Raw genomic sequence first — 23,601 nt, forward strand, 5'->3', positions numbered from 1 at the left:
GGCCCATGGCCAACAACATCTAGTTAGGAAGCCTGCAGTTTCAGTCACAGATTTGGGGGAGTCCTGTGGCTCCCGTGAAGTGAGCCCTAAAGACGAGGCGAGTCCCAAAGATGAGGCTGTTCAAGCTGCTGATTTTCTTGGCCCACTGGGGAGTCACCAGGGCTGAACCAGGTAGGTGCTGCAAATGCCTTTGATGCCTTTGTTCTGTACTATGAACTCGATCCTGGCTGCTGGGGACTGCTCACAGAAAGCTGAAAATGTTGCTAAAAATAGCAAGGCAGGAAGCTAGGGCAGGGAGGCCTGGGAGAGAGTCAGTGGGGGTGGGAAGGGGCTGCTCTTTGGGCCTGAAGATTTGAAGTGGAGGCCAGGGCTGGCCAGGGGAGGGACACTGGCTTCACTAAGAGATGTGGGCACATAAGAGCCAGCCATCTGGTAGAGGCAGAAGGTGGCGGGCAGATTCATGAATTCATTCGGCAAATGTTGGTTAAGGGCCTTTTGCATATCATGTACTATTCTAGGAACCAGGAATGGGACAGAAAGGAAAAGGAACAAAGCCGAGCCCTAGTGAAGCAGCCCTTCACCTGGGGAGAAACAGACCAAAAGACACATGAACAAGTAAATGCATGGTCTTCTAGGAGATAATAAGTGTTATGGCGAATAATAAAGCAGAATAAAGGGGTGGGAGTGGGGGATGGGGGTACTTACGAGTGGCCAGGAGGTGACATTTGGGTAGAGACCTGAAGCAGTGAGGGAGAGAGCCATATGGACGTCCAGGAGAACATTCCAGTAAGGGAGCTCACAAAGCACACAGGCCCTGAGCCTGATGCTCAGGTGATGCATATGAGGACGAGCATGGGGCCAGAGTGGCTGGGGCAGAGTAGGCAAGGTGAGTGGGAGAGATGAAGTTAGGGGCATGATGGGGGGAGGGAGGGCGCTGGGGGCTGGCGTCAGCTCACTTATAAGCATGTAGACAATGTAAGGACTCAGGGTAGAATGGGACATCATTAGAGGGTTTGGGGAGAGCTGTGGGGTGACCTGACTTGTGTAGGTTTAAAAGAAAATTTTTTAATGTTTATTTTTGAGACAGAGAGAGACAGAGCATGAGCGGGGGAGGGGCAGAGAGAGAGGGAGACACAGAATCCGAAGCAGGCTCCAGGCTCTGAGCTGTCAGCACAGAGCCTGACATGGGGCTCGAACCCATGAACCACGAGATCATGAGCTGAGCTGAAGTCGGATGCTCAACCGACTGAGCCACCCAGGTGTCCCTGTCTTGTGTAAGTTTAAAAGGCTCCCTGGGCTGCATGTTGAGAGGAGACAGCAGTGGGGTAAAAGCAGGGTCTCAGTGTGCCTGAGACTTGCCTAGTTTTAGCACCGGAAGTTCAGTGACCTGGACGCTCCCTCAGTCCTGGGCTCCCTGGTAAAAGAGAAGCAGCCAAACCCATGGGGGGCTGTTGCCATCGTCCCGTGAGGGGAGGTGGAGGCTCCCCGGGGCGGTAGGAGCAGGGGTGGTTGGAGACGGTGTGATTCTGGACAAAACTTGCTGGCAGATGGTGGGGGTGACTCCAAGATTTTTGTCTCAGCAGCTGTGAGGACCGAGTTGTCATTGGCTGAGGTGCAGCAGGAGGGGGTGGCAGGTTGATCAGGGATGTGTCCGGTTGGGGATGCCCGTTAAGGATTTCCATGCGGTGGAAGAGGAGTCAGTGGGCCGGCTGGACTTGGAATTTTCCTTAGGATCCTAGATGGCCCCTTCCGGGAGTCCTCGGATGGGACCTTAGAGGTGACCCTCCACCCTTTCCGTAGCTGCAGAAACCGAGGCTGAAAGGGGTCAGGGCTCTGCTGGTGGCTTGCTCGGTGCAGCTCAGTTCTCCCAGGCTGGAGCTGCTAGGTGCTCCCCTGGTCAGTGCATGTCCCCAGACACTACCCAGGAGCAGCTGGGAGCCCTGGCAAAGCACCCTGCTGGTGCGGCCGCATCCCAGAGGCCAGCGAGGAGGAGCACGGGGCCTGGGGCCGGAGACCAGAGCAAAAGGCCTGAGAGGGACTTGGCTCTAAAAGCTCTGACCTCAAGGAGGAAGTGTCACTGGGATGAGCGCTGACAGCGTGTCATTCCCTGTGAGGGCAACGTGTCCAGGAGACGCTGAGTGGCAGTCCTCCTTCGACCCTGCTGGGGGACTCTGGGCCCTGCCAGTCTGACTGGAGGGCGGGAATGGTTGCAAGGATCTCTCACTCTCGCTCTTTCACTTTTCTTTTCTTTTCTTTTCTTTTCTTTTCGAAAGTGGTTTAATGTTTATTTTTGAGAGAGAGAGGGAGAGGGAGAGGGAGAGAGAGAGAGAACGAATGGGGGAGCGGCTGAGAGAGAAGGAGACACAGAACTGGAAGCAGGCTCCAGGCTCTGAGCTGTCAGCACAGAGCCCAACACCGGGCTCGAACCCATGAATGGTGAGATCATGACCTGAGCTGAAGTCAGACGCTCAAGCACCCGACTGAGCCACCCAGGCGCCCCTCTTTCACTTTTAAATATGCTTTCTTGGAAATCCAAATGCCAGTGGGCACCCCACAGCCCAGAGTCCTAGTGTCTAAAATGGATCTCCCCGCCCCACAAAGGCACTAAGATGTTCATTGCAGCGTTGTTTATGGTAATGAAAAATGCTGACAGCAGTAATGGAATAGCTGAAGAGATTGTGGAAAAAAACACCCGGTGGAAAAGTTTTAGGGAGTCACAGCAAAACTGAGAACAATAGGGATATTTATCAAGTACTTGTATGCCAGGCACTGCTGAAATTTCTACAGAATACCCTCACAACAGCCTTGTCAGGTAGGGATTATCAAGGTCACGGAGCCTCAGAGAAGTTAAATGACCAACCCAAGGTTACACATGTAGTAAATGTCCGAGTTGGGACATGAACCCAAGCAGTACAACGTCACTCTGTTTATAAAATAATGCTATGTCAAAACAAAGAGACACTAACGCAAAGAGCCAAGAAGAGCTAACATTTATTTTCTGAGACTTAGGAGGGGCCAGGCTGATGCTAGTGGCTTATCAGCTGTCCTTTCAAAACCCACTTGAAAAATGAGAGAAGAAAAACCTCATTTGGTTTTTATAGACCCTATAAAGCAGGTACTATTACCATTATACCCATTTCGCGGATGAGGAAAATGAGGCTCAGAGGAGGCTCAACACTTGCCCAAGGTCCCACAGCTAGGAAGTGGCAAGAACCAAGTCCGTACTCAGCTGCCTTACACAGTATGCCCTTGGAAGGGTCCTCTTGGGATGGTGGGTTTTATAGGTACAATTTTTTTCTCTTTTCTCCAAACTTTCTGGAAGGTATACATCTATACTTTAAAAACAAAGTTACATTTTATTTTTTAAGCGTATTTATTTTGAGAGACAGAGACAGCACAAATGGGGGAGGGGCAGAGAGGGGGGCGGACAGAGAATCCCAAGCAGACTCCACACTGCCAGAGCGGGGCCGGAAGTGGGTCTTGAACCCACGAAACCGTGAGATCATGACGTGAGCTGATACAAAGAGTCAGACGCTTAAGTGACTGAGCCACCCAGGTGCCCCCAAAATGAAATTTTAAAAGAATTCCACAGTACCGCTAGGTTTTTTCAGAGTCCAAATCTTTCCTCAAGTGCAGGAGAACTTTGAGACACCCAATCGGAGAGCAATCGTACCTGCTCTGTCTTGAACTGTGGGGTTCCTGCTTGCACCTTCCTTAGCGAAGAGCTTGGGTGGGGTGCCTGCTCCCTGGCTCTGTCTCCTCCCATGTAGCCCCTGTGCAGCACGGCCTTGTCTTTCAGCTTCATTTTTTAAAAAATAAATGGTAGAGACACACTCTTTTATTTTTATTTTAGAGAGTGAGAGAGTGCATGAGCGGGGGAGAGGGGCAGAGGGAGAGAGAGGGAGAGAATCCTAAACAGGTTCCATGCTCAGCACAGAGCCCCATGCGGGACTTGATCCCATGACCCTGGGATCATGACCTGAGCTGAAATCAAGAGTCGGATGCTCAACCCACTGAGCCACCCAGGCGCCCCTATCCTTCAGTTTCTAATTGCAGAGAAACAGTCTCTTTCAGTGTGGGTTAGCATGGTAGGAAAACATTTCCCTCAAGAGTAAGCCTACGGGGCTGCCATGAAGAGAGAGCAATTTATGTACTTAACACAAGGGGTCCTAAATGTTGGATTTAACAAGGGAACCCTCTGTGTTTTGGAGGGCCTCGGTTTCCAGAGGAGGAATTATAATGGAAATGTTTGGGGTCGATGCTTAGGGTCAAAAACAAAGGACTAAAATAGGGACCACGATCATCTTGTGGTGTGGGTTATATACAATAATAATAGCATTGGAACTGGCAGGGCCTTCGGATAACCTTTGTGCAATAGTCTCATCTTATGTTTGAGGAAACAGAGGTTCCAGAAGAGAAGAAAAACTGAGGCCTGAGGGGCACAGTGGCCCAGGGAATGAGCACAGGCTGGCTTGTCCACCACACGGCCGGGTGCCATCCAAGCATCAAGAGTTGGATGCTTAACCGCCTGAGACACCCAGGCGCCCCTCCATGACGTTTTAATTAGAGCTTAAATTCCTCACAGTCTGTGGCTAATTCCATAGAAGCCTGTGGTTTCCACCCTTTTGTGGGCAACATACATGTTTTATAAAAGCCATCTGTTGGAGGCTTCGAGTCAACATTGTGCCTCAGCTTTGGAGTCAGAGAGGGCTGGGTTTGAGCCCCAGTTTCCTCATCTGTGAAACGGGCATAAGAATCCCACCTCACAGAATGGCGGCAAGGATGAAGTGAGATGAGCATGTAAAGGGCACCTGGCTAACATTCTTTGAGTCTCACGAGTCCCATCATCTTCCTCGCAGCCTTGCTCACTGATTGAACATCTATTCGGGCATCTTCCACATCCCAGGCACTGCTCGAGGTGCTGAGGACACAGAGATGAACAAGACAGGCTGCATCTCTCACGGAACTGACAGAGTAGACAGGGAAGGTGGATGATAGAGTCGATAAGCTCATTTCATTATGTGAGGGTGTTCTGAAGAAAATAAAACTGAGGGAGGCGATAACTAGTGACCAGACGGGTGGTGGGGGATGGAACTTGAGAAAAGGTAGTCAAGGAAGGCTTCTTTGAGGTGGTGACCCTTGGGCTGAGGCCTGAATGAGGAGGACAAAGCAGCCATGCGAGCAATGACCTGGGGAAGACTGGGGAAGGCCGCAGAGAAGCCAGAAAGAAGCCAGAAAGAGGCCCTACGAGGGAAAGAGTGGGGTGAGTTCTTTTGTGTGAGGTCTGTGTGATTTACTTCCACAGTGAAGACACCGGAGCCCAAGGAGGTGGAGCCCCCTGCTCTCTACGCCATTCCTTCCACTATCCTGGCCTCTCCTGGAGTCAGGCCTCCGGGGCACGTGCATGTACACACACACACACACACCACGAGGAATGCCAGGGAGGCTGGAAGGAGTTTCAGTTCTACACTCTGACTAGACCAGAGCTCATGGGAAGGGAGCTTGTGGGAAGAGAGAAACCAACAGCTGACCCGTGAGCCTGTCAGCAGACTGGAGTTTCTGAAGTGAAGCAACTTTCACTGAGTTCTTTGAGGCATGACATCAAAAGGGCAGATCTGCTCCCTGTTGATGGTTAGCGGAAAAGAGCCGGCTTGAGGCAGGGGAATGGTCTCTGCATGGTCTTGGGCGGGGCGGGGGGGTGGGGTGGGGGGGATCACGCTCCAGAGAGAAGGGCAAAGGGCCTCTCACTGCATCCGACCCGGTCAGCCCCGTCTCCGGCTTGGAAGCGGATGTGACCCCCCTTTCAGTCTCTGTGCAGGGGCTCAGGAAAGCCTACCAACTCTGCCCATTTACTAGTTGAAACGGGGCAGTTTCTTTCCTCTGGCTTGGGATTTTGTCTCTGTAGGAGTAATTTCACATGCAGTCATGGCCTGTGTAACAAGTTTAAATTGCCCCCATTAGAAACAAAGACTCTCAGTTTGGGTAAAGAATGAACATGCAGGCATAGACTGCAAAAGTCTACAAAAAGACATATCTAAAATAAAAAGGCATCGGTTTTACCCTGTTAGCAATCACATCTTCCTGGGAGAGAATCAAGAGACGCAGGACCTCCACCATTTACCGTGTGATCTCAGGCAGGTTGACCTCTGAGCCTTAGTTTCCTTATCTGCAAAATGGGGGTGGCGATCAATATAGGTGACCCTTGAAGAACACAAGTGCGAACTGTAGGTCCACTTACATACAGATTTTTTGATACAGTATTTCCTCTTCCTTATGATTTTCTTAATAACACTTTTTCTCTAGCTTACTTTATTGTACCAATACAGGATATCATATATATATATATATAACATACAAAATAAGTGTTTATAAACTGTTTATGTTATCAGTAAGGCTTCTGGTCAACAGTAGGCTATTAGTAGTTAAGTTTTGAGGGAGTCATAGCTATGCACAGATTTGTGACTGAGGGAGGGTCGGTGCCCCTAACCTGCACTGTCCAAGGGTCAACTGTACCTGCAGGGCTCTGGTGACTATGTAATGACCTTGGGAGGGATCAAGATTTAATCAGTCATTTGCACCTTAGTATAAGTAAGCTTCTGATCCTTTCCTGGGACCAGGTTTAGATAAGGAGAGGTGAGAAGTCATAGAGAGAGAGGATCAGGGGCTGGACTTGACCTTCGGACCTCTCCTAGAGCCACACTGAATGCCCTGTGGCTTGGGTGGTGCCCCGGCCATCCAACCATGAAAGCTGCAGAAGCTGGGACTCCCAGGCTGACCCAATTTCCTGGGCTGGGGGCAGGGCCGGGGGGTGGGGGGTGGGTACGACTATTGGCATTAAGTGACACAGGAAATGGAGGAGGAAGCGACAGCAATGGTGGAGGGTGAGGAAATTCCAGGCTTTAGGGCAGAGGCCAAACCTGTTCCATAAGCCTCCTCCAAACTACTTACCCATTGTGCTGTGCTGGGTACAGATGTCAAATCTGCCCCTTGTAGCTCGTTTTCTTTGTTGGGACTCCTTTCTCTCGATCGCACTGAGAGGCTTTTTTTTTTGTGTGTGAGGTTTTATTTTTAAGGAATCTGTGTACCCAACACGGGACTCATTTACAACCCCAAGATCAAGAGTATCTCTACCGCCTGAGCCAGCCAGGCTCCCCTCACACCAAGAGGTTTTCTGGCATCTCAGCCGCCCTTAGTTGGCTGAGACCAGGTTTCAGTTGACCACTTCAGGGCCACTCCCAGCTGCATCCAGAGCCACTAAGTACACACACCAGAAACTCGGCCCAATCTGAAGGAACATTCCTTCTTTTCTCGCCCAGCACTGCTGAGCTGCATCTCCACACATGTCCCCCAGGCTTTCGCTAATTAGCAAGATCTTACAAGGCAATTGGTGTGTAGACTTTCTCCCAGCTCAGATTTTCGTCTGTATTTCTCTGGAGCATGAGAAGATCTGCCTCTGGTTCTGGGCTCAGAAAGGTGAAGCAACTCACCCAAGGTCACACAGCTTTTACGTGGCTCCAGAGCCTGAGTGCTTATCCATGACACTCCCCAAAGTTTGCTCTTTTTTTTTTTTTTTTTAATTTTTTTTTTTTAACGTTTATTTATTTTTGAGACAGAGAGAGACAGAGCATGAATGGGGGAGGGTCAGAGAGAGGGAGACACAGAATCTGAAACAGGCCCCAGGCTCTGAGCTGTCAGCACAGAGCCCGACGCGGGGCTCGAACTCATGGACCGTGAGATCATGACCTGAGCCGAAGTCGGACACTTAACCGACTGAGCCACCCAGGCGCCCCTCTTTTTTTTTTTTTTAATATTTTTATTTTTGAAGGGGAGAGAGAGAGAGACAGAGCATGAGTGGGGGAGGGGCAGAGAGAGAGGGAGACACAGGATCCGAAGCAGGCTCCAAGGCTCTGAGCTGGCAGCACAGAGCCTGATGCGAGGCTCGAACTCACAAACCGCGAGATCATGACCTGAGCTGACGCTGGACGCTCAACCGACTGAGCCACCCAGGTGCCCCTACCCAAACTTTGCTTTAAAACAAGCACTCTGCTTAGAACTAACTCCCAAAGGATTCTTTGAGGGTCACGAAGCCCAATCCTTCACGCTGCTGCTGGGTCCCCTGAGGTGGGGAGATGGGGAAGGTCAAAGGTCACAGGGCAGGGACAGAGCCAATCTTTTTCTCTTCTACTCTCAGTGCCTCCCCGGGCAAAGTCAGACCTGTGGCTCTTTTTCTCTGAACGCTGGCTTCAGAGGAAACTTCATTTCACATTTACAGCTTGCTCTCTCCCAGCCCAGGGTACCCCTGGGCGTCTTCGCCATCCAGGCTCAGGGAGGGACCAGCATTGAAGAGGGTCTCCTTTCCTCTGCAGGGAAGTTCTGGCACATCTCGGACCTGCACCTTGACCCTGACTACAAGGTATCTGAAGACCCCCTCCAGGTGTGCCCATCAGCTGGCTCCCAGCCGGTGCCCAATGCAGGCCCCTGGGGTGACTACCTCTGCGACTCTCCCTGGGTCCTCATCAACTCCTCCATCTATGCCATGAAGGAGATCGAGCCCAAGCCAGACTTCATCCTCTGGACCGGGTGAGAGCAGTCACAAGAGCTAGGCTAGCCTTCACCTGCCAGCCTGGCACCCTCCCCACACTATCTCCATTTGTCCTCTCACCAGCCCTGATTCAGAGTCTACGAACCTAAAGCTCAAAGTTATGCAACTTGCTCAAAGGACTGTTGGCCTGGCTGATCCCAAAATTTGTGCCCGTGACTCTGTGTCTCCCAGACTTAGCAGAACGCAGAACGCAGCTCACTCTGAGGCTGGGGACAGTCATGGCCCATCTGGGTATGTGGACAGCTATTGGATTTTTTTTTTTTTTATTTTTTATTTGAGAGAGAGGGAGAGAGAGAGAGAATCCCTGTACTCATGTGAGTGGGGGAGAGGCACAGACAAGGAGAGAGAGAGAGAATCCCAAGCAGGCTCCAACACTCCGTGCAGAGTGCTGGGGCTTGATCCCACAACTCTGGGATCATGACCTGAGCCAATATCAAGAGTTGGATGCTCAACGGACTGAGCCACCCAGGCGCCCCAAGAATTCCTGGATTTTAAGTCAGGTGGACAGACACTGGGGCCACTCCCACCGGTGTTTAGGGACTCCAAGCCCTAGAGATCCAAATGCAGGGAGGGAAGAAGGTAGAGGTGAGGAGGAAGCAAAAGGCAAGCTGAGGACAAAGCACAAGGTAACACCCCAGAACCCTATCCCTGCCCCCAGGTGGGATATGTGTGACATTCTCAGGCTCCTGGCTGTCCAAGAAGGAAAGAAAGGGAAAGGAAAAAACAAGTGGTTAATTGATAGAGATCACAGTCATGCAGGACATGGGTCTCCATCAGTTTGCCACTGTTTTAATGATTTATTTTGTTTTTTTATTTTTTAAAAAACCTCTAATGTTTACTTTTGAGAGAGACAGAGAGAGACAGAGTGCGAGCAGGGGAGGGGCAGAGAGAGAGAGGGAGACACAGAATCCGAAGCAGGCTCCGAGCTCCAAGCTGTCGGCACAGAGCCCGATGCGGGGCTCAAACTCACAAACCGTGAGACTGTGATCTGAGCCGAAGTCGGACACTTAACCGACTGAGTCAGCCAGGAGCCCCTGGCTTTATGTTTCGTAAGAAAAAAAGCAATCTTATCAATAATCAGACCCCACTTCCCCCCAGAAACCTAGAACTCAATTTCCTGGAGCCCTAACATCACCCTCTCCTCCATAGGATAGAAAATCTTTTTTTTTTTTTTTTTTTTTTTTTTTTTTTTTTTTAAATTTATTTATTTTTGGGACAGAGAGAGACAGAGCATGAACGGGGGAGGGGCAGAGAGAGAGGGAGACACAGAACCAGAAACAGGCTCCAGGCTCCGAGCCATCAGCCCAGAGCCTGACGCGGGGCTCGAACTCACGGACCGCGCGAGATCGTGACCTGGCTGAAGTCGGACGCTTAACCGACTGCGCCACCCAGGCGCCCCGAAAATCTTATATAACCAGTCGCTCCTCACAACCCCAGGGCAGCCGTTTTTGCCCACAGGTCCTGTCCCTGTACCCTAATAAAACCACCCTTTTTGCACCGAAGATGTCTCAAGAATTCTTTCTTGGCCATGGGCTCCGAACCCTGCTCCTTCCAGCCACATCAGAGAGCCTGAGAGTGGTCTGGCATTGGGACCAAGCGTCCTGGCCGCCCTGGCCCTGGAGGGTTCTCACCGGTCAGACTGTTCCGCCCGAAGATAGCGCGTGGGGTGATTTCTGCTCAGCCAGACTCCATTTCTGCTTCTTATCCAAGGACGCTGCTGCGAGTCCTCCAACTTCCCTTAGCACTGGCGGTCCTTGTCACTCGAGGTCCACCCTTCGCTCACCGGCTCCTTTCTCCCTCCCTTGGTAGGTCAGCCTGACTTGTGTTCAGCCCCCGGGGTAGACACTTGGGGAGCTGAGATGATAAGACCTGGACTGGCCTTCAAGGAGCTCACGGTCTTGGGGCGATGCAGACAAGCCCACTGAACCACCGTATCCCAGCAAAGAGAGAGAGTCACTGGGGGATGCGGGAGCTTCGCAGGGCACCTGATTCCATGTGGCAGGATCGGAGAGGACTTCTCACAGGAAGTGGTATCCGGGGAGCTGGTGAAGAAGGCCGGCAGGAGCTCTGACCTCTTGCTCCCTCTTTCAGCCTCAATGGACACTTCTACAGGGCAGGATCAAACCCATGATGCCCTCAGCTGTCCTTCAGTGTGGCATGGGAGTGACCACGAATGACCCTCAGATGGACCCTGTGGTTGGTGGTGGTGGGGGGGGCGGTGGTGGTTGTGTTCAGCCGGGGGGCTGAACACAAGTCAGGCTGACCTACCAAGGGAGGGAGAAAGGAGCCGGTGAGCGAAGGGTGGACCTCGAGTGACAAGGACCGCCAGTGCTAAGGGAAGTTGGAGGACTCACAGCAGCGTCCTTGGATAAGAAGCAGAAATGGAGTCTGGCTGAGCAGAAATCACCCCACGCGCTATCTTCGGGCGGAACAGTCTGACCAGTGAGAACCCTCCAGGGCCAGGGCGGCCAGGACGCTTGGTCCCAATGCCAAAGCTAGACACTTAAGAAATGCGACAGGGTCGTGGCGTCTGGGTGGCTCAGTCGGTTAAGCGTCCAACTCTTCGTGTCGGCTCAGGTGGTGATCTTGCGGTCGTGAGATCAAGCCCCATGTCAGGCTCCACACTGAGCATGGAGCCTACATGGGATTCTCTCTCTCCCTTTCTCTCTGCCCCTCCCCTGCTTGCACACTCTCTCAACATAAATAAATAAATAAACTTAAAAAACAACAACAAACAAGAAATGTGGCAGTGTCTCAGGGCAGTCCTGGGCAGCTCAGGAATCAGTCTAAGAAGAGAGTGAGCTTTAAGCCATGACCTTGAACTCTTGCTCCCAAGAGGCATCTGGCTCCGGGAGCCTCTGCTCTGAATTCTCTGAAGAGGAGCTGTGGGAGGGACGTGCAACATTCTGAAAGACGTGAGCCCTCTGGGAAAGGTGACTACTTTGGGAAATTCTGACCCTTTAACAGAAACAGGATGTTTCCGGGAAACCTCTGGGACCTTTTATAATTCAATTTCTAAAAAGTTTGACTTCCCTGGGCAAGTTGCCATCCCTTAGGGGTAATCTGTAGAAACTGGAAGTGTTTTCTTTCTTTCTTTTTTTTTTTTTTTAAATGTTTATTTAGTTTCGTTTTCTTTTTAATTGTTTTTTTAATGTTTATTTATTTTTGAGAGAGAGAGACAGAGCGTGAGTGGGGAAGTAGCAGAGAGGGAGACACAGAATCCAAAGCAGGCTCCAGGCTCTGAGCGGTCAGCAGAGATCCCGATGCGGGGCTCGAACCCAGGAACCGTGAGATCATGACCCGAGCCGAAGTCGAACGCTCAACCGACTGAGCCGCCCAGGTGCCCCTGTTTATTTAGTTTTGAGAGGGAGAAAGGCAGAACATGAGTGGAGGAGGGGCAGAGAGAGAAGGAGACGCAGAAATCCGAAGCAGGCTTCAGGCTCTGAGCTGCCAGCACAGAGCCCTACTCGGGGCTCGAACCCCTGAGCCATGAGATCATGACCTGAGCCGGAAGTCGGACGCTTAACGGCCTGAGCCCCCCAGGCGCCCCAAGAAACTGCAAGTGTTTTCTAAAAGAAAGAATTAGATCCTCCAAACTAGGGACAAATAAAAAACGAACTTTGTTCTGATGACTCTGGACCCCTGGCCTGTCCCTGGGGAAGACAGGGCCGAGAGGTTCCTCTTGCAGCCCTGAGGAGGGTGTCAGGAATGCAGCAGGGTGTGATGAGTGTAAGCGTGGACCCTGCAGCCAGTCTGACTAAACTCAGACCCTGGCTCCACCACTTTCTCGCTCTATACACTTGGGCAGGATTCTCCACCTCTCTGTGCCTTGATTCTTTATCTGTCGAACAGGACTAACAACAGAACTCACATTGTAGGATCATCGATGGGAAGCCCACGGGGATGTGGGTGTCACACACAGAAAGCCCCTGGCACAGAGTAAGCCACGGTGAGCTGTTAGCAACGGTAGCAGTACTATTAATTAAGCTACTTAACTTCTCCAGGGATGGGGGGCAGTGGGGAGGGGGCAGAGGGCACCTGGGCAGCGGCTGCCTCACTCTGTCAGGTCCAGCAGGGTCCTCAGGCTTTAGATTGTGGGGGCTCCGACCCATCCCCTAACCTGCCTTTCCCCATTCTCCTCCCTGCTCCCTGGCCTTGCTGTGTATTTCGAACTTGGATCCAGGAATTTAGGTCAGCCGAAAGAGGGACAGAACGGTCCTGGGGCAGGTCCTGGATCTGCCGTAGAGTAGATTTGAACTCTAAACTCTGAAGCCAGCTCCAAACTCCTGAGAACCCTTTAGGGAACAGAGCAGGACTCAGAGATGACTTTGCCACCCCGAGCTTCCTGGGGGCCTGCAAGATGGGACTGGAACTCTCAAGCTTCCCTCTTTAAATAATAATTACAACGGAGCAGCTACTAGTCTACATTTTATTTTGTATTTATTATTATTTTTTTTTTTTTTAAGAGAAAGGAAAATAAGGGCGCCTGGGTGGCTCAGTAGGTTGAGTGTCCGACTCTTTGATTTCAGCTCAGGTCATGATTCCAGGGTCGTGGGACGGAGCCCTGTGTTGGGCTCTGCACTGAGCATGGAACCTGCTTGGGATTCTCATTCTCTCTCTCTCTGTCTGTTCCTTCCTTGCTTATGCATGCACGCACATTCTCTCTCTCTCTAAAAATAAATAAGCCTAAAAAAAAAAAAACCCAAGAAGCAGAAATTAAAAAAAAAAAAGAAGATAAAGGAAAAGACTTTCCAAGTTAGGAGAGCTGCCCAGGAAATATGCCCTTTATAAGGAGAAAGTGGTCCCACCAGTCTACAACATTATATATATATATACACAGACACACACACACACACACACACACACACATATACACACACACACACACACATAATTTTTCCCCCTTTAATAAAGTCTCATGAAAATCTAGGAGTAGGTACCATTATCTTCCCTATTTTACAGACGACATAATGGAGGCTCAGAGAGGTTAAGCAACCAGCCCAGGGACCCACAGCAGGTCAACGGCAGAGCCCAGGTTTGAGCTCTGTCTTGCGTGACCCCCAGCTCCAGCCTGGCCCTTCCCTCTCAGGGGGTGCCTGAGGGCCAGTTCCACAGCCTCTTTTCTCATGGCTGGGCTGTCCCTTCCTTTTCTCGTGCCCCTTCCTGAGCTGCCCACACCAAACCGGCTCGATGGTGTTTTCCAGTGACGACACACCTCATGTGCCCAATGAGAGGCTGGGAGAGGCAGCTGTGCTGGCGATTGTGGACCGCCTGACCAGGCTCATCAGAGAGGTCTTTCCAGGTAAGACTGTCATTGGTTCCCCTGAAGCAGTTCCTGAAACCCCAGGCAGTGTCCGGCACGGCGGGAGAGCAACAGCAGCAAGATGTGGCGGAGGGACCTTCAACCACGGGCAGCACTGGCTGCTGGCCAAGTCCCCGGCGGGGCACTTCACGGCGATTGATTGTTTCTTCCCCTCCAACAACGCTGCAAAGAATGTGAGACATCACTGGCCCGTGTTTACACGCAGCATCCCATTAACAGAAATGCCTGACATTTCGCTGCCTTCTGCCCTTGCCTGTTTAACGCAGACTCACGGCCCCTTCTCAGGGCATCTACGGTTACATACGGGCACGGTTCCCAGGAAGCCTCACGGGGACTCGCAGAGAGCCCTATGTCCTGCGGTGGCCCCAGGGCTGCCATCCACTGCCCTGAAACCATCCTGGCTACAGGGGCCTCCGGGAGACGCTGGGCTCCAGCTAAGCTGCTATCCTTGCGCTTCTGGGGCTTTCAGAGCCTAGGAGGGCGGGCAGAGCTGTGAGTGATGATGGCAGCAGTCCCATGGAACATGACAAGGAGAATGGGATCCGCATCCCTCACCTAATGGACCCTGAAAATGTTTTTAAGCAGCCTGTGCCGAACACGAGGTCCTGGGGGCTGAATCGGGCTCTCGGGCTGCCAGCTGGGGACCCGTGAGAGCAGCCCACTAGCCCCCCACTCCCTTCCTCCGGGTTCTGGTACAGCTGCATCCTCTAAAGGCCTTAGTCATGGGTCCCCAGGACCCAGATATGGGCTAATGATGATACAAATAAATACGGCGGCAGCAGTGACTACACGGATCTATGCATCGAGTGCTCTGTGTCAGGCACTGTTCTAAGAACATTATATGCTTTAGCTCCTCGCGATAATCCTGGAGGGACGTGCTATTACTGTTTCAACTTTCCCGGTGAGAAATGTGAGCCTCCGAGTCAAGCAAACTGGTCAAGGTCACGTGGCAAGGGTGAGGACACAAATCCAGCTCTGAGCGCCACTCTTATCCACCACTGCCCCTGCCACTCCAGGAGGGGCCCTGTGCTGCCGTCACCACCCCACGTCTGTCCTCCAGGCAACCTTTCTGCCACCTTCTTCCCCCGACGGGCATCATTTTATGCAGCATGGTCTAGTTGTCTGGACGCATAGATGAGGAACCTATGGCTCAGAGCCAGTCAGTTCCCAGGGAGGGACTCAAACTCATCCAACTCTGAGCACGCTTTCCTTGGCTCCCCATGCACTTCGGGAATAAAAGCGGAACGATGGCTGAGCAAATGCTTTGTAAGTACGAGTTAACACACAAACATAAGGTAGAAGATCCTCTAGCTTATAACACACTTGCACAGTTACTGAATTTCCTAATATTCCAGACGCTATCAACTGTGAGTCGCCTCATATTTTATGTATTGCCAAGGACAAAAACGCTGTTAATTCAAGTACGACAGTGCTTCCTCATGGCCTCAGTAAGTTACACTCCGCCTGTAGAGATGTTAAAATAGAACATACTAGAAGAGTTCAAATCAAATGGATCCCGCGACCCCTGGGATCGGGACCTGAGTCAAAATCAAGAGTCAGATGCTTAACCGACTGAGCCACCCAGGCGCCCCGAGGCATTATCTGAGAATTACAGCAACACAGGTCAAGCAAGCCCTCTCCGTTTTATTGATAAATAAAGCCGGAGCACTGAGAAGTCAAGCAAATTGCTGCAGGGGAGGAAGGGACCGCAACTCCGGATTTTGGATCCACATCGTGTGTCATGCGTTCTTCCGGCCACGTGCCACCTGTGTTCCCATCAGAGTCACTGTGAACCCCGGCCCCTCTCCTCCAGCATGGCTGAGTGGTGAATGCAGGTGTGCTGGGCAAACAGATCTCAGTCCCGATTCAGTCTCTGCCAGTTCCCACTGGGCAATGCCCTGGAGACTCAGTTTCCTCTCTGTGCAAAACGAGGAGAAGAACGGTACCTGCCCAGAAGGTTGTTGTCAGGATTAAGTAATCCACTCACTCATTTAGTGAGTCAACAAATATTTATTGAGCATCTTATTCTTACTGTGAGTGAGATACCATTCTAGGGGGGAGGGAACTTGGCCAGGTTGTGCCCTCATGGAGCTTGTGCTTGTCAGAAGCTTCTAACCGTGCCTGGGACAAAGAAGCAGCGAAGGAAGGAGAGTTCCTCCCTTCTCATCTGTTCTTAGAATTCCAGGGATGTGTGGGGTTTGGGGCATTTTTTTAAGCGGCTTCTTTTTCTTTTTCTTCTTCTTTTCTGAGAGAGCGCGAGAGAGTGTGCATGAGGGAGGGGCAGAGAGAGAGAGAGGGAAAAAGAGAGAAACTTAAGCAGGCTCCGTGCCCAGTGCAGGGCCCGACCTGGGGCTTGATCTCATGACCGTGAGACCATGATCTGAAGCCTAAACCAAGAGTCGGATGCTCAACTGAGCGAGCCACCCAGGTGCCCCTGAGATGGATTCCTAAAGGCTGGTGGCATTTGTGTTAAAGAGGCGAGGGTTTTCCAGGCGGGTACAGTGAGGGCTTCTGCCTTTGCAAACAATTCTTGATGGGAATTTGACAACCTCCTCCTTCAGCAGAGGTTTTAGCACTTTCAGATCTTGTAGGCTCTGCAGCGCAAAAAGTCTCTGTGAAAATATCTCCCCAAGTGGGAACTGGAGGCTCCATCCTCCCTCATTGGTTCAAGGTCAGTCCCTGGGGAACGCCAGGCTAAGGGCAAAACCCTGCCCTGAGCTCAGACGGGTTTTTATTTATTGTCAAACTTTTTTTTGTAATGTTTATTTATTCTAGAGAGAGAGACAGAGACAGAGACAGAGACAGAGCATGAGTGAGAGAGGGGCACAGAATCTGAAGCAGGCTCCAGGCTCCGAGCTGGGGCTCAAACTCAACAGCCGTGAGATCATGACCTGAGCTGAAGACACTTAACCGACCGAGCCACCCAGGAGCCCCGTGTTTATTGTGAAACTTTTATTGAGAAACTACTACTTGCCAGACACAGAAGTAAAATAAAAGCAAGAATGATGCTACTTCTGGGGAGGAAATGAGTCTGAGGGGCTCCCTCCCCACAGGAGTCATTCACAAGCCACTTCCTTTCGTTTCCTTTCCTTCCTTTCCTTCCACCCCCCACCCTGTTGTAGGCTTCTATCGCAAGTGGCTCTTCCCTTTTTTGTGACACCCTCACACCTCTAATTACTCAATACCTGTCAACCCCACTGCACTGCAAGGCCCCTGGGACGGGGACTGGGTGCCTGGTTCCCAGATCTACATGAGGTGCTCGATAAACACCCGTTGACTCACGAATGACTGAAACTCCTAAGGCTCCCCGAGTGAACCAAACCCTTTCCCTAAAAGTCAGTGGACCTGGAATCGACAAGAACAAGGGAGCACTAAATTGCCAAGGGGCTGATAATGGATGTGAAGATTATTTAGATCTTCTAGCCTTCTTCTTCTCATCCTCTGATGCTTCCGACCAGGGAACTTTATGCTGAGAATGGGGTTCGGAACTGCGATCAGAGAACTCACGGCTCTTCCTTCCCAGGTCTGAGCCACGTTCAGCCAGATTCCACTGAACGTGGTTTTCTGCTTATCTCTGTATTGTCCTCATTTGTGCTACGGCGTTTCTCCATTAGCGCGGTCGGCTCCTAGCGGACTGAAAATGACTAACTCCACCAAGCGCTTTCACATAAATATGTTTATATTTCTCTTTTTTCCTGCCCAGGTACTAAAGTCTACGCTGCTTTGGGGAATCATGACTTTCACCCCAAGAACCAGCTCCCAGCAGGGGGCAACAGCATCTATGATCAGGTAGCAGAACTGTGGAGGCCCTGGCTCAGTAACGAATCCATCGCTCTCTTCAAAGAAGGTACTAGCACCATCTGCAGCCATAAGCACTTACTTGTACGCCAAGGTCTGATTGAATTTTGTCTTCAACACGACCCCGTGAAACAGGTACTGACTTTATCCCCATTTTACGGATAAGGAGCCAGAGGCTTGAAGATGTCGACTCACTTGGCCAAGATCAGCCAGCTTAGGGATGGCCGACTCCAGTGCCCATACTCTCCACCCCACAGCGCTAGTGAGGATCATAAATGAATGTTTATTGAGCATATACTGTGTGCCAGGCACTTACTCTCAGCACATTCCGAGACTCCTCACAAAAACCCTAGGAAGGGGCAGTGACCTCCGGTTGAGGCCGGGTTTCCCACCCTTGGCACTGTTCACACCTCGGGCCGGATAATTCACCGTGGGGGCCGTCCTGTGTGTCGTAGGGCACATAGCAGCATCCAAGCCCTCTAACCACCGGATACCAGTAACACCCTCCACTGTGATAACCAAACATGTCTCCAGCCCCTGCCAAGTGGTTCCTGGGGGACAAAATCAGTGGCTGAGAGCCACCGATCCGGAGACACAGCCAGCACAAGGTGACCCTGGCTTACTCTCTTCCCTGTCCTCAGTTCCAAATGGTGAAAACCCAACCAGAAGCCCGCGGGTTTAGTCCACAGAGATCAGCTTCTGGGACAGAGTGTTGAGTGAATGGGGTTGACAGCAGATCTGGAGGGACAAATGCTTCTTGCTGTTATGCACATTAGAGACAGGAGGAAACCGAAGCACGGAGAGGTGAAGTAAACACTTTCTCACGCTGCACAGCTACTAACTGCTAGAGCCAGGACTTGAACCTAGGCTGGCTGCCTCCAGAGCCTCTGATTTTACTCACCGTGCCCCTCCTATGGGAAAGATGGGAAGGGAGGACGCAAGGGCAGGAGAAGCTGGGCATGGAGTGGAGGGCACAGAGGTCCCTTCAGATCCTCTCTGGCTGTGACATCTTAGGTGCCTTCTATGCCGAGAAGCTGCCTGGACTGAGTGGGGCTGGGCGTGTCGTCGTCCTCAACACCAACCTGTACTACGGCAACAATGAGCAAACAGCGGGCATGGCCGACCCCGCTCGGCAGTTCCAGTGGTTGGAAGACGTGCTGACCAATGCATCCCGAGCTAAGGAAATGGTAACGGCTCCTGCCTCCACCTCCCACCTCTCTGGGGTCACTTCCTGAAGGAGTCTCCTGCCTCCACACAAACTCACCCAACCACTCAAGATGCCCCCATCACAGAGGGGTCCTTCATCAGCCTGGTACCAGGAGGCGGCTTTTTCCATCCACACAACAGCCTGTGAAAAAGAGTAAGAGTATTCTAGGAGCCACCCGGGTGGCTCGGTTGGTTAGCGTCTGACTTTTGTTTTTTTCGTGTTTGTTTATTTTTGAGAGAGAGGGAGAAAAAGACAGAGCATGGGCAGGGGAGGGGCAGAGAGAGAGGGAGACACAGAATCTGAAGCAGGCTCCAGGCTCTGAGCTGTCAGCACGGAGCCCGACGTGGGGCTGGAACCCACGGACCGTGAGATCATGACCTGAGCAGAAGTTGGACGCTCAACCGACTGAGTCACCCAGGCACCCCAAGCGTCTGACTCTTGATTTTGGCTCAGGTTATGACCTCATGATTTGTGGGATCGAGCCCGTCATCGGGCTCCGCGCTGACAGGGTAGAGCCTGCTTGGGATTCTACTTCTCGCTCTGCCCCTCCCTGGCTTACACTCTGTCTGTCTCTCTCTCTCAAAATACATAAATAGAAAAATAGAAAAGCGTACTCCATGTGGCAGGCTTAGCACAGGCAAAGGCACACGGTGGAAAACACCAGGTGAAATCTTTGCTGGGTACCCAGAGTACCGGAATCTGCTTTGCAAGGGGTACCTTTGATCCTGTCTGCTTGCCTTTTGGGAGGCGGGTGGGCAGGCGTGAGGGGTCGGGGAGGGCATCCTTGAGCCCCTCCTGGGTACCCCTTCTGTGCAGGTGTACATTATTGGCCACGTGCCCCCAGGGTTCTTTGAGAAGACTCGGAACAAAGCTTGGTTCCGGGAGGGCTTCAATGAGGAGTACTTGAAGGTGGTCCGGAAGCACCATCATGTCATCGCGGGGCAGTTCTTCGGTCACCACCACACTGACAGCTTCCGGATGTTTTATGATGATACAGGTACTCGGCGAGGAGGGCAACTGCCAGCCCAGCCCCCTCCTCCTCTTGCCAGCCTCTCTCAGTCCCACTGTCTCTCTCCTGAAAGGTGCCCCCATCAGCGTCATGTTCCTTACACCGGGGGTCACCCCATGGAAAACCACCTTACCTGGAGTGGTCAACGGGGCCAACAATCCAGGCATCCGGGTGTTTGAATATGACCGAGCCACACTGAGCCTGCAGGTCAGGAGCCCTGCCTGGGTCTGTTGGGGCCAGAGGAGGAGGGTGGGGAGGGACCTGAATGTATCACTGCCTTGCCTAAGTCCTTCCAGGGAATCCACCTTCTTCTAGAGCTCAGGTTCAGAACCCCTGAGCCACCTCCAAATCCTGCAACCAAATCAGGTCAGTTTTTTGTCCCCAAATCTCCCTTCACCCTAGATCACATTCTCCAACTTGGCCTCCCTGCCTTTAGCCCTGCCCTGCTGTAGCTCGTCTGCTATATACTACAGAAGGAACTAATTTTTTTTTAGGTCCTTCTTGTCTCTCTCCTGCTCAAAAACCTTCAATGGCTCCCCAGTGCCCATAAGATAATAAGCTGGATCTCCCTGGCTTGGTATTCAAGGCTTCCGACAGTCGTGACCTCATGCCCATTGCCCACCTCATGCCTATGCCAACTAGGTCCCAGCCAAAGCAGGCCCCTAACTCATTAAGCAACCCTCATCTCCTGGGATGTGCTTGTGATTGTTGAAACAGCAAAGAAATATTATTCCTTTATTTATTCAACAAAATATACCAAGCATCTACCGTGTTCCCTGGTTCCCAGGCCCTGAGTTCAGGAGGCACATAAGTGAACAATAATAAAGTCACCACTCTCCTGAAGCTGACGTTCTTACAGGAGACACACAATAAATAAATCAGGAAAGTTAAGTGAGGCATGGAGAGAAGCGCTAAGGAGAAAACAGAGTGAGGAGGCCAGTGTGCCAGCGGTAGGGTATGTATGTATGCTGTGAGATGGGTGAGGCAGGGAAGTGTCACTGATAGGGAGACATTTGAATTCTGAGTAAATTGAGGGAGGGAACCACGTGAGCATGGTGGGGGGGGGGGGGGAGAGGCGAGGAAAGAGCAAGTTCAGAGGCCCTGGGGTGGGAGTGTGCTCGGTGTGTTAGGGAAGAGCAAGGAGGTCTGTGGCTGCAGAGGAAGGCACAAAGGGAGAGTGGGAAGAATGAGGTCAGATCATGTCAGCCATGAGTGGGACTCTGGACGTGAGGGGTTTGGAGCAGAAGAACTAAATATTCTGACTTGTAATTTTACAAAACCGCCAAGTCTGCTATTCAGAGAACAGGCTTAAAGGGCAAGCAAGGGCAGAAATGGCGGTGGGAGGGGGGATCAGTTAGGAGGTGACAACAATAATCACTGAGAGGTGATGGTGCCGCGGGCCAGGGTGTGGCAGTGGGGCGGTGAGATGCCCCAGATCCTGGATGTATGCCGAAGGCAAAGACAGGATTTGCCGGTGGACTGGATAACAGTGTGAGAGACAGGGGTCCTGGCTCTGGCCTCAGTCCCCGGAAGGGTGAAGCTGTCCTTCACTGAAATGGGATCACTGCAGGAGGAACAGGTTTCAGAGGGAAGATCAGAAGTCTGGTTGGGGACCTGTTAACTTTGGGAGGTCTAGATGCTATCCAGGCAAAAGTGCCCAGGGAAGAGGCAGCAGGGTATTCAAGGAGCAGGCCCAGGAAGAAGTGGATATAGAGATTTAATCTGGTTGTTGAGAGAGGACATTTATAGCCAGGGGCTGGATGAGATAACGTAGGTCCTTGATTCCAGAGCAAATGTGTATGGAAAAGAGGTCTGAGGGCTTTTTTTTTTTTTTTTTTGAGGACTTTCAAGAGTATGGCCTGTTGTCCACATGGGCACTCAGAGGGCCTTAGCAGAGGAATCACAGCCTGGTTCTTTGTACCCCCTGCCCCCAACATACTCTACATCTATTCTCAGGGAGGGAGTCAGAGAGGCCTGGGTTTTCCACCACTCATGAAATTTTTTTTACCTCTTTGGCCTCCGTTTATGGGAGTAACAGTACCTCACAGGGTTTCGAGAGGACCAAACGAAATAACGTAATGTGCCCAGGGGGAAGTTACCATCTATTCATAGCAGCTCCTCTTACCCCACTTCTAGTGACTTGAGGCAGGCCCACAAATTTAAGTGGAAAGCATTGGACAGATAAACGTTTCCAGATTCTAGTTCTGAAGATGCACTGGAGACCTAGGGGTCTTGAGTGTATCCCAAGCCCTCGGCAGCCACAATCCCATAACCTCGTTCAGCCAGGCACCCCATCCTACTTTTTAAAGTTGCTTTTTATCCCTTAATTCTATAAACATTTCCTGTGTTCTGGGACAGAAAACGCGTAGGCCGCAGGGTTAACCACCTGGATTCCAAACCTGCCACTGCTACTAAATACCCGTAGGACCCTGCCCAAATTAATTAAACTCTTTAGGACTCAGTTTCCTCATTTGTGAAATCGGGTATTAAGTGCAGGTGCCTCGTCAGCAACAGCAGTCATGGTTACAAAGAGTCTGGGGGCAAATGCAAGGTGCAGGATTGGGGGGTGGAAGCCGACGGCTGCTCATGGCCTACCCTCCTCCCTCCCTCCACCAGGACATGGTGACCTACTTCGTGAACCTGAGCCAGGCGAACGAAAAGGGGATCCCCCTCTGGGAGCTTGAGTACCGGTTGACGGAGGCCTACGGGGTGCCCGACGCAGGCTCCCGCTCCATGCACGCGGCGCTGGGCCGCATCGCCAGCGACCCCGGCACGTTGCAGCGCTACTACGTTTACAACTCGGTCAGCTACGACAGGGAGGCCTGCGACCCGGCCTGCAGCGCCGAGCACGTGTGCGCGATGCGCGAGGTGGCCTTCGACGCTTACGCCGCCTGCCTGCGCGCCCCCGGCGCCGCGCCCGCGCCCCGGCTCGCGCTCCTGCTCGCGGCGCTGCTGGGCCTGCGCGCGCTGCTAGCGCCGTGACCTCGGGCGCCCGGCCGCCTGGCTCGCCCGTCCCCGGGGAGCACGCGGCCACACCTGCCCGGCGTCGGCAGAGTGAACTGGGATGGGGCAGCCGGATTGGGCAATGAACCTCCAAAGACTCCCGCGCAACCAGCCCCGCCCCCCTCCCGGACATTTTTCATCCAAAAAAACAATGCTCATCGAGCATCTTATTCTGTGCGTTTCTCTTAATATGTAAATAAGGTTTAATACAACTCCCTTGCACAGTTACCGAACGTCCTCCCCCCGCCCCTTGTATTTGGATAATCAGAGCAAAACGAGCCTCCTGGAAGCCGAGTCTTGACCCCGTGCCCTCGTTCTCTCCCGCGCTCGTCCGAAGTCGAGGCCTCCTCAGTTCGCGAAGTCCCGCAATCGGGGATCAGAACAGGCCTTTTTGTTTTGCAACTATGCGGAAGTGAGGGATCCCAGTTGTTGCTCGGGCGCTACTCTCCCGGCCATTTTTGTCATCTCGGGCCTCCTTTCGCCTCAACTGCAAAACGAGGCAATTAGAAGTTTGCTGAGCTAAGTAAGGGCAGTGTGCCTGGCCCGGTCCTAGCGGTCCTCGGGGCCCAGCGGGGCTGGGTGCGGGTACCCCTACGCCGGTTGCGGGAACGCAGCCGCGGGCGTCCGTCTGGGGCGCAGACGGAAACAGGTGGGGTCGG

At 52.2% G+C, this 23,601-nt stretch overlaps 1 protein-coding gene and 1 long non-coding RNA gene across 3 annotated transcripts; one reads left to right on the plus strand and one right to left on the minus strand.

Annotated features, from left to right (window-relative positions):
- The first annotated feature begins 88 nt into the window (after nucleotides 1-88).
- On the plus strand, nucleotides 89-23,321 carry SMPDL3B (sphingomyelin phosphodiesterase acid like 3B). Its single transcript, XM_042952791.1, has 8 exons — nucleotides 89-171; nucleotides 8,367-8,580; nucleotides 13,807-13,904; nucleotides 17,629-17,772; nucleotides 18,738-18,910; nucleotides 19,747-19,927; nucleotides 20,013-20,146; nucleotides 22,556-23,321. The coding sequence occupies exons 1-8, from the start codon at nucleotides 111-113 to the stop codon at nucleotides 22,919-22,921; spliced, it is 1,371 nt and encodes a 456-aa protein (XP_042808725.1). The 5' UTR covers nucleotides 89-110; the 3' UTR covers nucleotides 22,922-23,321.
- Nucleotides 5,880-22,657, minus strand: LOC122227984. 2 transcript variants are annotated; one of them, XR_006206338.1, is made up of 3 exons: nucleotides 22,571-22,657; nucleotides 18,988-19,071; nucleotides 5,880-6,166 (listed from the first exon to the last, which is right to left on the minus strand). It is a non-coding gene; the product is annotated as an uncharacterized LOC122227984 (long non-coding RNA). The 2 variants fall into 2 exon arrangements; XR_006206337.1 differs by lacking the exon at nucleotides 5,880-6,166 and adding an exon at nucleotides 18,761-18,805.
- Nucleotides 23,322-23,601: the final 280 nt, after the last annotated feature.

Source organism: Panthera leo, chromosome C1, assembly GCF_018350215.1.
Source record: "Panthera leo isolate Ple1 chromosome C1, P.leo_Ple1_pat1.1, whole genome shotgun sequence".
Lineage (NCBI taxonomy): Eukaryota > Metazoa > Chordata > Mammalia > Carnivora > Felidae > Panthera > Panthera leo.

What these genes read in the sequence shown, in the direction of transcription:
- SMPDL3B (XM_042952791.1), top strand. Translation starts at nt 111, where the DNA reads ATGAGGCTGTTCAAGCTGCTGATTTTCTTGGCCCACTGGGGAGTCACC. An exon ending in CATCCCGAGCTAAGGAAATG is followed by an intron (nt 18,911 to 19,746) that starts GTAACGGCTCCT and finishes CCTTCTGTGCAG; the next exon opens with GTGTACATTATTGGCCACGT. An exon ending in GATGTTTTATGATGATACAG is followed by an intron (nt 19,928 to 20,012) that starts GTACTCGGCGAG and finishes CTCTCCTGAAAG; the next exon opens with GTGCCCCCATCAGCGTCATG.